Source organism: Macaca thibetana, chromosome 6 (assembly GCF_024542745.1).
Source record: "Macaca thibetana thibetana isolate TM-01 chromosome 6, ASM2454274v1, whole genome shotgun sequence".
NCBI lineage: Eukaryota > Metazoa > Chordata > Mammalia > Primates > Cercopithecidae > Macaca > Macaca thibetana.
The window spans coordinates 6,235,959-6,248,005 of NC_065583.1; the positions used below are offsets into that span (position 1 = coordinate 6,235,959).

Genomic DNA, 12,047 nt, shown 5'->3' on the forward strand with positions numbered 1-12,047 from the left:
ACCAGGAGCAGTTTTGTGGTATTAAAGTATCACTGGACTAGCCTCCATTTCCAACCTCAGTTTTTCCTGCCTGATTAGATTCCTTTGCCTTTTTAGACTTAAAACCTAAAAAGTTGAGACATAAATCTAAAAGTTGTGACTTTTCTTGATCTCTGCTTCCAGCCAAGATGGAACAACAGGGATGGGATTTGCCCTCCCACCAGAAACAACCAATAAAATGGACAAAATACATGAAACAATGTTTCTGCAGATACTGGACATCAGGAAACAAAGGACAGCAATCCCCTAAAGATGGGGAAAAATGAGGTGAGCCTTATTGTCACCCAGCTTGCTGCCTCAAAAGACGTTCCAAGCCATAGTGCAGGGAGGGGGACACAGGAGGAGTCGGGCAGACTGCCTGAGTTGAGTGAACACAACTAAGGGTCCAGGGAGATCAAGACGACCAGAGGTCACAGAACTGAGTACTGCAAAGGAGGGACCTGCCGAGAAAGAGACAGAGTGAGAGAGAGAGAGAGAGAGAGAGGGAGAGAAAGGACTCCAGGGATCTTCAGAGAGTCCCCTTTGAGTGTTCAGCAGAGGACTAACCAGCACATGAGTGTGCAGAAATCTAAGTATGGAAATTACAAGGAACAGTATCTCAGTGCCCGGCACTGACGCAGGGCCATGAACAGGGTTTGCCACCACCAGCCAGATACACTGAAAAAGAATCTTGCTTCAGTCACACAAAATAAATAAACCCAGATTAAACTCTGCTCTGGTTCTACCTACTACCTCTTAAAAGCAATACCCGAATCCTTTTGTGGTTCATAAGCATAATGATTCAGTTTTCATGCTCATGTGTGAGATGCGCTGCCTCAAGCCTTGTTACAGTGTCAGCACGTCACTCATCTGATGTGAGGAAAGAAAGGAACAAAAGAAAAAAGAGGGGGAAAAAGAAAGAAAAAGAAAAAAAGCAAGAACTGAAGGATTAAACTGTTTCCAAATAACTGTAATATCTTCTAGAGCAAAACTCAAGACTATTTTTAAGAATATGAAAAGGCTAGCACCAACTAGATAAAATTTACAATGTATGACATCCAAAAAAATGAGCAGGCATGAAAAGAATTAGACAAATATGACCTATGATGAAGAGAAAAATCAATTGAATGGACGCAGAGGTTAGAATTAGCAAAGAAGGACATTAAAATAGTTATTATAACCATATTTCACATATTCAGAAAGTTAAGTGGATACACAGGACATGTAAAAAAGACGTAAAATGAACTTTCAGACAAGAAAACTACAAAATGTGAGATGAAAAATACACAGAATGAGATCTGACAACACGTTAGTCCTTGCAGAAGAAAAATGTTAGTTGACTCGAAGATATAACAATAGAAACTATCCAGAATGAAATACAGAGGGAAAAGAGAGTAAAGAGAAGAGAATCTGCATCAGCGAGTTGGAGGCCAACTGCAAGCAGTCCATGCATTTAACGAACCAAAAGAAGAGAATGAAAGGGGAAAGATAAAAAGAACTATTTAGGCCAGGTGCAGTGGCTCACGCCGGTAATCCCAACACTTTGGGAGGCCGAGTGGGCAGATCACTTGAGGTTAGGAGTTCGAGACCGGCGTGGCCAACCTGCTGAAACCCCATCTTTATTAGAAATACAAAAATTAGCTGGGCGTGGTGGTGTGCACCTGTAATCCCAGCTACTCAGGAGGCTGGGGCAGAAGAATCACTTGAGCCCAGGAGGCCAAAGTTGCAGTGAGCAGAGGTTGTGCCACTGCACTCTAGCCTGAATGACAGAGTGAGACTCTGTTAAAAAAATAAAAATAAAAAAAAAATTAAGGAATAATGACCACAGTTTTCCAAATTGACAAAAACTGTAAGCCTATAGACTAGAAAAACATGCTAAAGATTTGAAGAAAACTATTGTTAGGTAGATCTTGATCAAATCACTTAAAACCGGTGATAAAGAAAAAACAATCTTAATAGCCAGAGAAAAGAAAGACATGTTATGTAGAGAGGGACAAAGATAAGGTTGATAGCAGATATTTTGTTGGAAAAAATATAAATAAGAAGATAGCAGATCAACATCTGAAACCATTAAAATGAAAAATCTGTCCATCTAGAATTCTATACCTAGCAAAAATATCTTTCAAGAATGAAAGCAAAATGGATACTTTTTAGAGATATAAAAACTGAAAAAAATCAACCACCAGCAGCCCTGCACTTCAGGAAATGTTAAAGGTCGTCCTTCTAGCAGAAAGATGATCCCAGATGGCAATATGGATCTACATAAAAAGGAAGAACATCAGAAATGGCACATGGGAAACATACAGTATTTATTTCTTATTACTTAAGAGTTCTTTAAAAGATAATTGACCATTTAAGAAGACTTGGAAGAATACTATTGTAATGTTCTTAATGATACATGGAATGATATAATATCACTTAAATGCAGGCTTTGAAAAATATTACATATGTATGTTATAAAATATATATGTGTATATGTGTGTATAAATATATATAGACAGAGAAATGATATTAACTCTAAAGCAACCATGAAAATAACAAAAAATTATAGAAAATTAGTCAATAAAAAAGATAAAGTGGAATTATAAAAACTACTCAGTTAAGCCTATAAAAGGCAGAAAAGAGGGGAAAAAGGGAAAAAAGAGCAGGTGCAACAATAGAAAACACATTATGCGCGTTCCACTACCTATCAACCACTGAAGAAACTGATATATATTGATTTTGAAATTTTAAAGTGTTGATTATTGAATTGTGTAACTATAGGAGAGGAAAATACGACACAGGATTAGGAATTTCAGAGAAGTTACATTTACTGTCGGAAACAAGCATTCTAGTTACTTAGTCAAGGTCAGCCAAACTTTCTCTCTTTTCACTAACATCATAAGCTAATCATTTTGTGTATAAAGTCAGCTTTAACAATCCTAAAGACTCTTAAATACATCATTTGATATACTTGACAGTTCCGTTGTTTTATTTATTCTTTTATGAGATTAAGCTCCCCTTTGATAGTGTGCCTTCTGTATTCACCGACTTTTATATACTCCAAATAAAGATTTGTTGAAAAGCATCATTTTGACCTCCCCCTCTTCTCTGTGCGTAAATCACACACGGTAGAGCTTAAAAGACATACTAATTTGTTAAACAAAGGTGCTTTTGTGTTGGGTTTACATTCTCAGCATGATCTAATACCTGATTGCATTTTTATTTGTGTTCTTGATGTTTGTGGGGGAGATTTTTATAGAACAAAATGGAAGGCTTTGTTTCACCTTAGCTTCAAGTAAGAAAATAGGAAAAACTCCAAACCTCTAGCAAAACTGTAAGTTCCTCTGAAATTCACACTCTGTGCAAAGTGAAACACTGAGATTTAAGCTCCATTTTACTCTTTCCTGTTCTCTCAGCAATGATGTTCAAAAGCCAGTGACCTATGTCTGTTAGGAAGGCACCTCAGGCATTGAGTTATAGAATGATAGAGAAACTGGTCCAACACTCTGGTTTTCCTGGTGATCTGAAACAAAATCACCTCCTTGGTTATTCTCAGGTTCTCTCCTTCTCTGCCTGTTTAGCAGGTTTTGCTTTGCTGGCTGGGTTTCTGAGCCTTTTTTTATGTGTTATGATGTCTAGTCTGTTTTCTGCTACTGTAACAGAATACCACCGACTATGTAAACTATAAACAATGAAGTTTATTTGGCTCAAGTTCCTGGAGGCTGGGAAGTCCCACATCATGCGGTGACATCATAACTTGGCAGAAGAAGGGAGTACACAAGAGGCAGGGTGGGAATGGAGGCTGAACTTATCCTTTTATCAGGAGCTCCCTCCAGCAGTAACTAACCCACTCCAGAGATAACAAGATAGTGGTATTAGTCCATTCAGGAGGGCAGAACCCTTTGGCCTAATCACCTCTTAAAGGCCCCAACTCTTAATCTTGTCACAATGGCAATTAAATTTCAACATGAGTTTTGGCAGACATTCAAACCACAGCATATGGGTAGGGAGGAGATTTAATATCTGACATTGAAAATGACAGGAATTTACTTGTGGTGGAGAAATATAGCTCTCAACCACTACCAAAATGCTGTGTGTTGATTTGATCACCTGGACTTGTCAGGTAAATGGGTGGAGAGAAAAAGATAAAGGTCAGTATGGGCTAGTTTGAAATACTTTAGGTGATTTTTCAAGCAAAACAAAAAAGTTTTTTTGAGCAGCTGGTGGGCTTGAGAGAAATGAGAACATGAAGTATGCTATGAATGTTCCTTTGAACAAAATTTTGATTAATATTTAAATGTCATGTCAAATATTTTTCCACTGTTAAACTGATGTTTTCTTGAGTGTGATACCACCTGAAGCCCAGGTGTTGTGATGTGTTTGTCATCCTTGTTTTAATTACAAGAACGGCGGCATTGTTGTTGGCTCTGAGAAGACTGGGGAACTGCGGGCACTTCTGAAAGGCAGTCATTAGACAGAAATTTTACCCCTCAAATTGGCCTCATCCTCACCTCCGGTGTGTGCTACCTCGATTTTGGGGTGGCAGGGCAGTTAGTGTGTTCTTTCGAGGTTACTTCCTGAAGTACATTTTCTTGCCATATGGAATATTCCTACAGAGTCCTGCCTCCCCCATTCCAATCCCGCTGGCTCTTATCCTGCAGATCAGGACCCCACCCTTTCCTGCTTTCCAAGGTTAATGCTGAATTTCCCCTACCTATTTTATTTCTGGGTAGTTTCAGTGGAAAATTGCAGATGCCAATGTAGAATGTCAGGAGTTAAATGCTCAGGCTTACATGACAGTCTCGAACCAGAAACATATATTTAATTTGTGTTTATTAGTAAAAGGGAAAGAAAGAAAATGAAACAAGGTCAAGAAGCTTGGAGAATGATGGCCTTGGGGAAAGTGATCCAAAAGTGTTATGTTAAGCACGACTTAGGGCTCTATAGAAATGCGGTTCTTGAGGAATGTGTGTGGCAACAATTGTGTCTCTGACCCCCAGTCTGTTGGACGCTGTGTGTGACAGCAAGGCCGTGGGTGGGAGGAGAGAGCTGTGAGCACAGGCACAGGAGGGTCTGTGCCAGCAATACGGTCGTTTCATTTAAAGCCAAGGTGCAAAAGGCCGAGCGCGATGGCTGGCGCCTGTAATCCCAGCGCTTTGGGAGGCCAAGGCAGGTGGATCACCTGAGGTCAGGAGTTTAAGACTAGCCTGGTCAACATAGTGAAACCCCATCTCTACTAAAAAGACAAAAAATTACCCGGGCGTTGTGGCAGACACCTGCAATCCCAGCTACTTGGGCGGCTGAGGCAGGAGAAGCGCTTGAACCCAGGAGGCAGAGGTTACAGTGAGCTAAGACAGAGCCATTACACTCCAGCCTGGGTGACAGAGCAAGACTCTGCCTCTAAATAAATAAATAAATAAATAAATAAACAAACAAATAACCAAGGTACAGTTTGTGCTGGCGAACTAAATGGAATTATTACTTGGTTTAGGTTTTTTTTTTTTTTTTCCCAGAGAAAATTTTTGCTTCTGATATGTTGCATGGCTCTTGTGGAGATTGGACTGTTGGGTTTTTTTTTTTTTTTTGAAACGGAGTCTCGCTCTGTCGCCCAGTCTGGAGTGCAGTGGCGCGATCTCGGCTCACTGCAAGCTCCGCCTCCCAGGTTCACACCATTCTCCTGCCTCAGCCTCCCGAGTAGCTGGGACTACCAGGCACCTGCCACCACGCCCGGCTAATTTTTTGTATTTTTAGTAGAGACGGGGTTTCACCGTGTTAGCCAGGATGGTCTCGATCTCCTGACCTCATGATCTGCCTGCCTCGGCCTCCCAAAGTGCAGGGATTACAGGCGTAAGCCGCCGTGCCTGGCCTGGACTGTTGGTTTTTTATTGGGTGCCAGGGGTTCCTGCCCAGGGAGGGTTGACGGGCTCCTAGGTTTGGTGCCAAGCCCTCTGGAAACACCGTCTCAGTTAATACTTAGGACAATCCTGTTAAGTCCTCGTGGTTTCATTGAGGAAGAACCCGAGCTCAGAGAGGAGAGAGTGCACATTGCAGCCGACAGTGGCAGGGCAGGACCAGGCGGTCAGGCAGTGTGACCCGGGGGCTCCATGCTTATTCTCCTCATACCTTTCGGGAAGGCACAGGAAGGCACCACAATGTCGCAATTTCCGCACAATTAGTGCAAAGTCTCACCTGTGAGCTTGCCTGGGGCAACCAGGAGAGGCTGGGGGCTCCTTCTCCACCAGGCCCTGCTGCCTCCATATGGCTCTTCCTTGTATTTTAGCCCTGTAGGTAAGTTTCCAGTTTGTGGGTTCCTATACCACATGTGCTGAGTTAAAAGAACAGGTGGGCAACGGCGCAGCTCCCGCGTTAGCTGCATGACTTTGAGCAGGCCCCGCTACCTTTCTGAGCCGCATTTCCACTTGGGCGAACCGGGATGAGCCGACCCCGGAGCGGGGGAAGGATTGTTTTAACGGGGGAACAACGTAAAGAGTGCACCGGCAACACGGCTGCTGCCGAGTCAATGCCCGCTCTGCCTTTCTCTTTGACAGTAAGGCTTGCGTCTTGCCTGCTCTAGCACCCCAGGTTTGAACGCAGTGGGCGCACAGGAGGAAACATTGGTTCACGAATACAATGCCAGCAAAGTAAAATTTTTCACCCATGTCCTTTTTTCGGGGCATTTCAAGCGGAGGAGCCCTGAGTGAAGAAGATTCCGCTTCCCTGTTTTCAGGTTGGCAGTCATGGACCGGGAAAAACGAGCCGCGGCGCGGGTCCCTGGCGGTCGCTGGAACGCTTGTGAGTGAGGTTGGTCCCTGCGAGGGCACAGCGGGGTCTCGGGAAGTCGCAGCCGCCGGCAGAGGGCGCTCCGGGCACACGGAGCGCGCGGCGCTCGGGTTGGGGCGCTGGGTAGGCGCGGGGCACCCGCTGCAGTCCGGCGTTGACCGCAGCCGGGACGCGCCCGCCACCGGGGCGGAGAAGGAGTGTGTCCCCTCGTGGCGCAGCGGCGCGCGCTGGCCCGGATCGCCGCTGCGCCGCGCCCTCCCTGCGAGCGGTGAGTACAGGCGCCCACGGGCATCTCTCAGCCTACTTAGGGGGCACTTGGAGACAACGCAGGTCGGACGTCGGCCGGCAGTTCTGGGAGTTGGTGTGCAGAGAATGGGGGGCTCCTGCTCGCTTATGGCTTTGGGTCGGGCTAGGGGTTGACCCCAAGAGGCGCTGGATGTCGGGGCCGAGCTTTGCTTTCAGGGGACTCAAGCTTACTTGAGGTTCTGACATCGGATTTGTCTCGCCGGCCCTGCGCGTGCTGCGCTGAGCTCCGGAGACTGGCGAGATAACCAAGGAGTGCAAGCACTCACCCGGGCGTCCTCCGCCCACCTCGCCCGCAGAACCATCCAGGGGGACCACGTGCGGCTGTCGCCCGCAACTCTGACTGTCAAGCGAGGACCGCCCCCAGGGCAGGGGAGGGGACGCGCGGGCGGGGTGGGCTGTGCCCCGCGGGAACCCCGCCGGCCCGTGCGCCTGCTGGTGCCAGCTCGGCTCGCTGCCTCGCATTGCCACAGGCTCCTGAGAAGTCGCGGGCAGTTTCTGCCGGGAGGCGCAGGGCCCTGCCCTGTAGGGCTGAAGGCCGCCCGAGGTTCGCCAAGGCTCTGGGCTCTCGAAAGGAAGACGAGAAAAGAAGCTGCCCAGGGGACCAGTCCTGGGAATGCTCTCTCCCAAGGAAGCTTCGAGCGCCCAGGAGCCCTTAGCCTGGGTCCAGTGCCCTTTGAACAATCCCTAGCTGTTCAAGGCAGTGGGGCGGCGCCTCCTGTCTGGGTACCTGGCGTGGGATCCTTTCCCCAAACGCACCCCGGCGATTTTTGCGCACCGGGAGCCAAACCCCTGCTGCTCGCAGCTGACTGGGCTCAGGCGCGTTTCCACAGCGTTTCAGAGCCGTTGCGCCTGGCGAAGTCCACATTCCAAGCTCCAGGGGCTTTGAGAGAGACGACCCCAAGGCAAGGTAGGTGGCTGGGACGGGCTTGCCCTGGGGATTATTAGGTTGGGCTTGACGTGAGTAAAGACGCGATCTGCTTAAGTCTTGGAGAAAGACCGTGTGTTTTCTCTTTGCTTTTTAAGGCGTTTGGAGAGCTGCTGAGGAGCCAGCGGCTTGGTGGAGCGAGAAGACATGTATTTTCAGCTGAGTCTCAGAAGGGGAGAATTTCCTGTGATCACCAGAGAAGCAACAGCCCCGAAATGTGATTGCAACTGACTAGCAGAGCAGAGGCCCAGGAGTCACTGGATTGATGATTTAGAACATGCTAAAAAGCCAACGCTTTATTTGGGGGAATTCAGGGGCTTTCTGGTGCCCAGGACAGTGACCTGCAGCAAGGAAGTCAGAAGACAAATGTAGAAATCAAGAGTGACAGTCCGCAGGACTGACTTGGATTGCCACTCAAGCAGTCCTCTGATGGAATGTTGGTGAAGTCCTCTGCCAGGGAAGCAATAGGGCGGTGCAAGGGGCTGCCTGGTGGGGAGGACTCCTGGAAATCTGACTGACCCCTATTCCCTGCTTAGGAACTTGAGGGGTGTCAGAGCCCCTGATGTGCTTTCCCTTAGGAAGATGAGGACTCTGAACACCTCTGCCATGGACGGGACTGGGCTGGTGGTGGAGAGGGACTTCTCTGTTCGTATCCTCACTGCCTGTTTCCTGTCGCTGCTCATCCTGTCCACGCTCCTGGGGAACACGCTGGTCTGTGCTGCCGTTATCAGGTTCCGACACCTGCGGTCCAAGGTTACCAACTTCTTTGTCATCTCCTTGGCCGTGTCAGATCTCTTGGTGGCCGTCTTGGTCATGCCCTGGAAAGCAGTGGCTGAGATTGCTGGCTTCTGGCCCTTTGGGTCCTTCTGTAACATCTGGGTGGCCTTTGACATCATGTGCTCCACCGCGTCCATCCTCAACCTCTGTGTGATCAGCGTGGACAGGTACTGGGCTATCTCCAGCCCTTTCCGGTATGAGAGAAAGATGACCCCCAAGGCAGCCTTCATCCTGATCAGTGTGGCATGGACCTTGTCTGTACTCATCTCCTTCATCCCAGTGCAGCTCAGCTGGCACAAGGCAAAACCCACCAGCCCCTCTGATGGGAATGCCACTTCCCTGGCTGAGACCATAGACAACTGTGATTCCAGCCTCAGCAGGACATATGCCATCTCATCCTCTGTAATAAGTTTTTACATCCCTGTGGCCATCATGATTGTCACGTACACCAGGATCTACAGGATTGCTCAGAAACAAATACGGCGCATTGCGGCCTTGGAGAGGGCAGCAGTCCATGCCAAGAATTGCCAGACCACCACAGGTAATGGAAAGCCTGTCGAATGTTCTCAACCGGAAAGTTCTTTTAAGATGTCCTTCAAAAGAGAAACTAAAGTCCTGAAGACTCTGTCAGTGATCATGGGCGTGTTTGTGTGCTGTTGGCTACCTTTCTTCATCCTGAACTGCATTTTGCCGTTCTGCGGGTCTGGGGAGACGCAGCCCTTCTGCATCGATTCCATCACCTTTGACGTGTTTGTGTGGTTTGGGTGGGCTAATTCATCCTTGAACCCCATCATTTATGCCTTTAATGCTGATTTTCGGAAGGCATTTTCAACCCTCTTAGGATGCTACAGACTTTGCCCGGCGACAAATAATGCCATAGAGACGGTGAGTATCAATAACAATGGGGCCGCGATGTTTTCCAGCCATCACGAGCCACGAGGTTCTATCTCCAAGGAGTGCAATCTGGTTTACCTGATCCCACATGCTGTGGGCTCCTCTGAGGACCTGAAAAAGGAGGAGGCAGCTGGAATCGCCAGACCCTTGGAGAAGCTGTCCCCAGCCCTATCGGTCATATTGGACTATGACACTGACGTCTCTCTGGAGAAGATCCAACCCATCACACAAAACGGACAGCACCCAACTTGAACTCCCAGATGAATCCTGCCACACGTGCTCATCCCAAAAGCTAGAGGAACTTGCTCTGGGGCTTGCTGTTAAGAAACTAAGGTATGGTGAGACTCTGAGGTGTCAGGAGAGCCCTCTGCTGCTTTCCAACACACAACTAACTCTATTTTCAAATACATTCCAGTGTATTTCCCGTGTTGTTCATAGTCAATCAAACGGGGACACTATAAACATGGGGAGCCACAAGGGACATGTCTTTGGCTTCAGAATTGTTTTTAGAAATTTATTCTTATCTTAGGACTTACAAAATAGGGCAAAGAATCAACAGTGAACAGCTTCACTTAAAATCAAATCTTTCTGGGAAGAAAATGAGATGGGTTGAGTTTGCTGTATACAAACAGGTGCTAACACTGTTCCAAGCAAAGTTTTCAGATTGTAAAGGTAGGTGCATGCCTTCATCCATTATTTCTAAAACATTAATTGAGCCTCACGGTAGGAATGAAAATTTTCTCCAGAATTGAGAGATGTTTTGTTGATATTGGTTCTATTTATTTATTGTATATATGGATATTTTTAATTTATTATATAATAAATCTATATTTATCATATTTAATAGGATAAATTAATGAGCTTTATCCAAGACCTTACAACCACATTTCTGGCCATTTAACTAGCACTTTATAAGTCAATGAAACAAACACACAGATTCTGTGACATTCTAAATGTTCATGTAACTTCTAGAAACATAGCAGAAACTGATAGATAAGAGAATAAAGTTGAAATGATTCCTTAAAATTCATGGATACAAATAAATGCAAGGTGAGAATTGACAAATGCTATAAATGCTTTCTTTTCTGAAAAGATTTTGAAAAATTTAAAAAAGTACAGCTACTACTGTGTTCAAAATGTTTTAAATGACAAAAGACTTTCCCAGGGGAATTTGCAATTCTGTAAATATCTTAAATAAAAGCCAGCTTAAGAGGAACCCAGCATTAAATTTATGATCTTAGTTGGTAATGAAAAGTATACGCTGCTTTGTATTTATGTAAAATAATTGGCCCTCTCCATCTTTTCTCATTTCACGTGTCAGGTAGTTTTTCTGAACCAGACAAATGGCTTTCCTGGAGAGAGATGCATAGCAAGGACAGTGGGTTACAGCAGTCCCACTAAGGGACCAGACTCAAACCCTGCATTTCCAACTTACCAGGTCAAACCAAGCCACTCAGTGGGGCTACTTTTTGTAGTGCTTCAATCTGAATTTAGAGCTGAGTTTTAAAGAAGTCTTTAAATGTTAATGGTATACTGACTAACGAATAGTGCCTCATTATCATCCTTGAGTCAGATGCTTCTGTTGGTGGGAGAAACAGAAGAATCCTTCCCTTTGGGGGTATTGAGCCCCCTAAAGCCATCAGCATCTCTTTTGACAAATGCTAGTCCTTTCTCTGTGCTTTGGAATCAAGTTCCTGCATCATCACCTGGACTGTAAAAAGTATCATAAGCCTCCCTTGCCAGATGCCAACTCGTGAGGCATTTCAACAGAGTTTCTTTGAAATGTTTACAAAGTATTCTTCTTGATAAGCAATGAACTTAACATTTAGATGCAATCCGTGAAAAGAAAAAAAATCTGAAAAATATCTCCTGCATCAGGTCTGTGTTATTTATGTATTGTGAATGTTTTCTTAATTTTATTGGCTGTATGCTTTCTTACACATAATAAAAATATTTTGTGAACTCAAATCAACCCTGAATGAGCTGTGTTGCGTTTGCTAAACGTGTTTTTAAAACTAGAACATTTCAGATCTACAAGGAAGGAAACACAGGCATTTTCAAGTATATATATATTTTTTCTTCAATGGGAGTTTCTTCTGTTACATATGGCACATGTTGCCTTTGAATATTTCGAGTGAAAATGTTTTCTGATTTGGGCTATATACTCTTTTGTCTTCTGTCTTAATAATTTTTTTTGAAAAGAGGAATTACTTGAGGAATTATTTTACTTTTCATTTCACAGATTTTAAAACTTTCTAAAATCTCTGCTTTTTCTTTCAAAAAGCCTATTTTAAAGAAAATAAAAATTTCAGAAAAGACCATGACTTGCTACTGGGTTGTTGTAGCCTCTCAGCTGATGGCAACC

The 12,047-nt window shown here is 45.2% G+C and overlaps 1 protein-coding gene and 1 non-coding gene across 3 annotated transcripts; both read left to right on the forward strand.

Moving 5' to 3' along the window:
- The first annotated feature begins 791 nt into the window (after positions 1 to 791).
- LOC126957806 (small nucleolar RNA U13) lies at positions 792 to 894 on the forward strand. Its single transcript, XR_007726968.1, has one exon. It is a non-coding gene; the product is annotated as a small nucleolar RNA U13 (small nucleolar RNA).
- A 6,076-nt stretch (positions 895 to 6,970) lies between these two features.
- DRD1 (dopamine receptor D1) lies at positions 6,971 to 11,650 on the forward strand. Of its 2 annotated transcripts, none has more exons than XM_050793228.1 (2): positions 6,971 to 7,048; positions 8,110 to 11,643. In XM_050793228.1, the coding sequence occupies exon 2, from the start codon at positions 8,594 to 8,596 to the stop codon at positions 9,932 to 9,934; it is 1,341 nt and encodes a 446-aa protein (XP_050649185.1). In that variant the 5' UTR covers positions 6,971 to 7,048; positions 8,110 to 8,593; the 3' UTR covers positions 9,935 to 11,643. The 2 variants fall into 2 exon arrangements, with proteins under 2 accessions (XP_050649185.1, XP_050649184.1); XM_050793227.1 differs by lacking the exon at positions 6,971 to 7,048 and adding an exon at positions 7,484 to 7,993 and having other exon boundaries at positions 8,110 to 11,650.
- Positions 11,651 to 12,047: the final 397 nt, after the last annotated feature.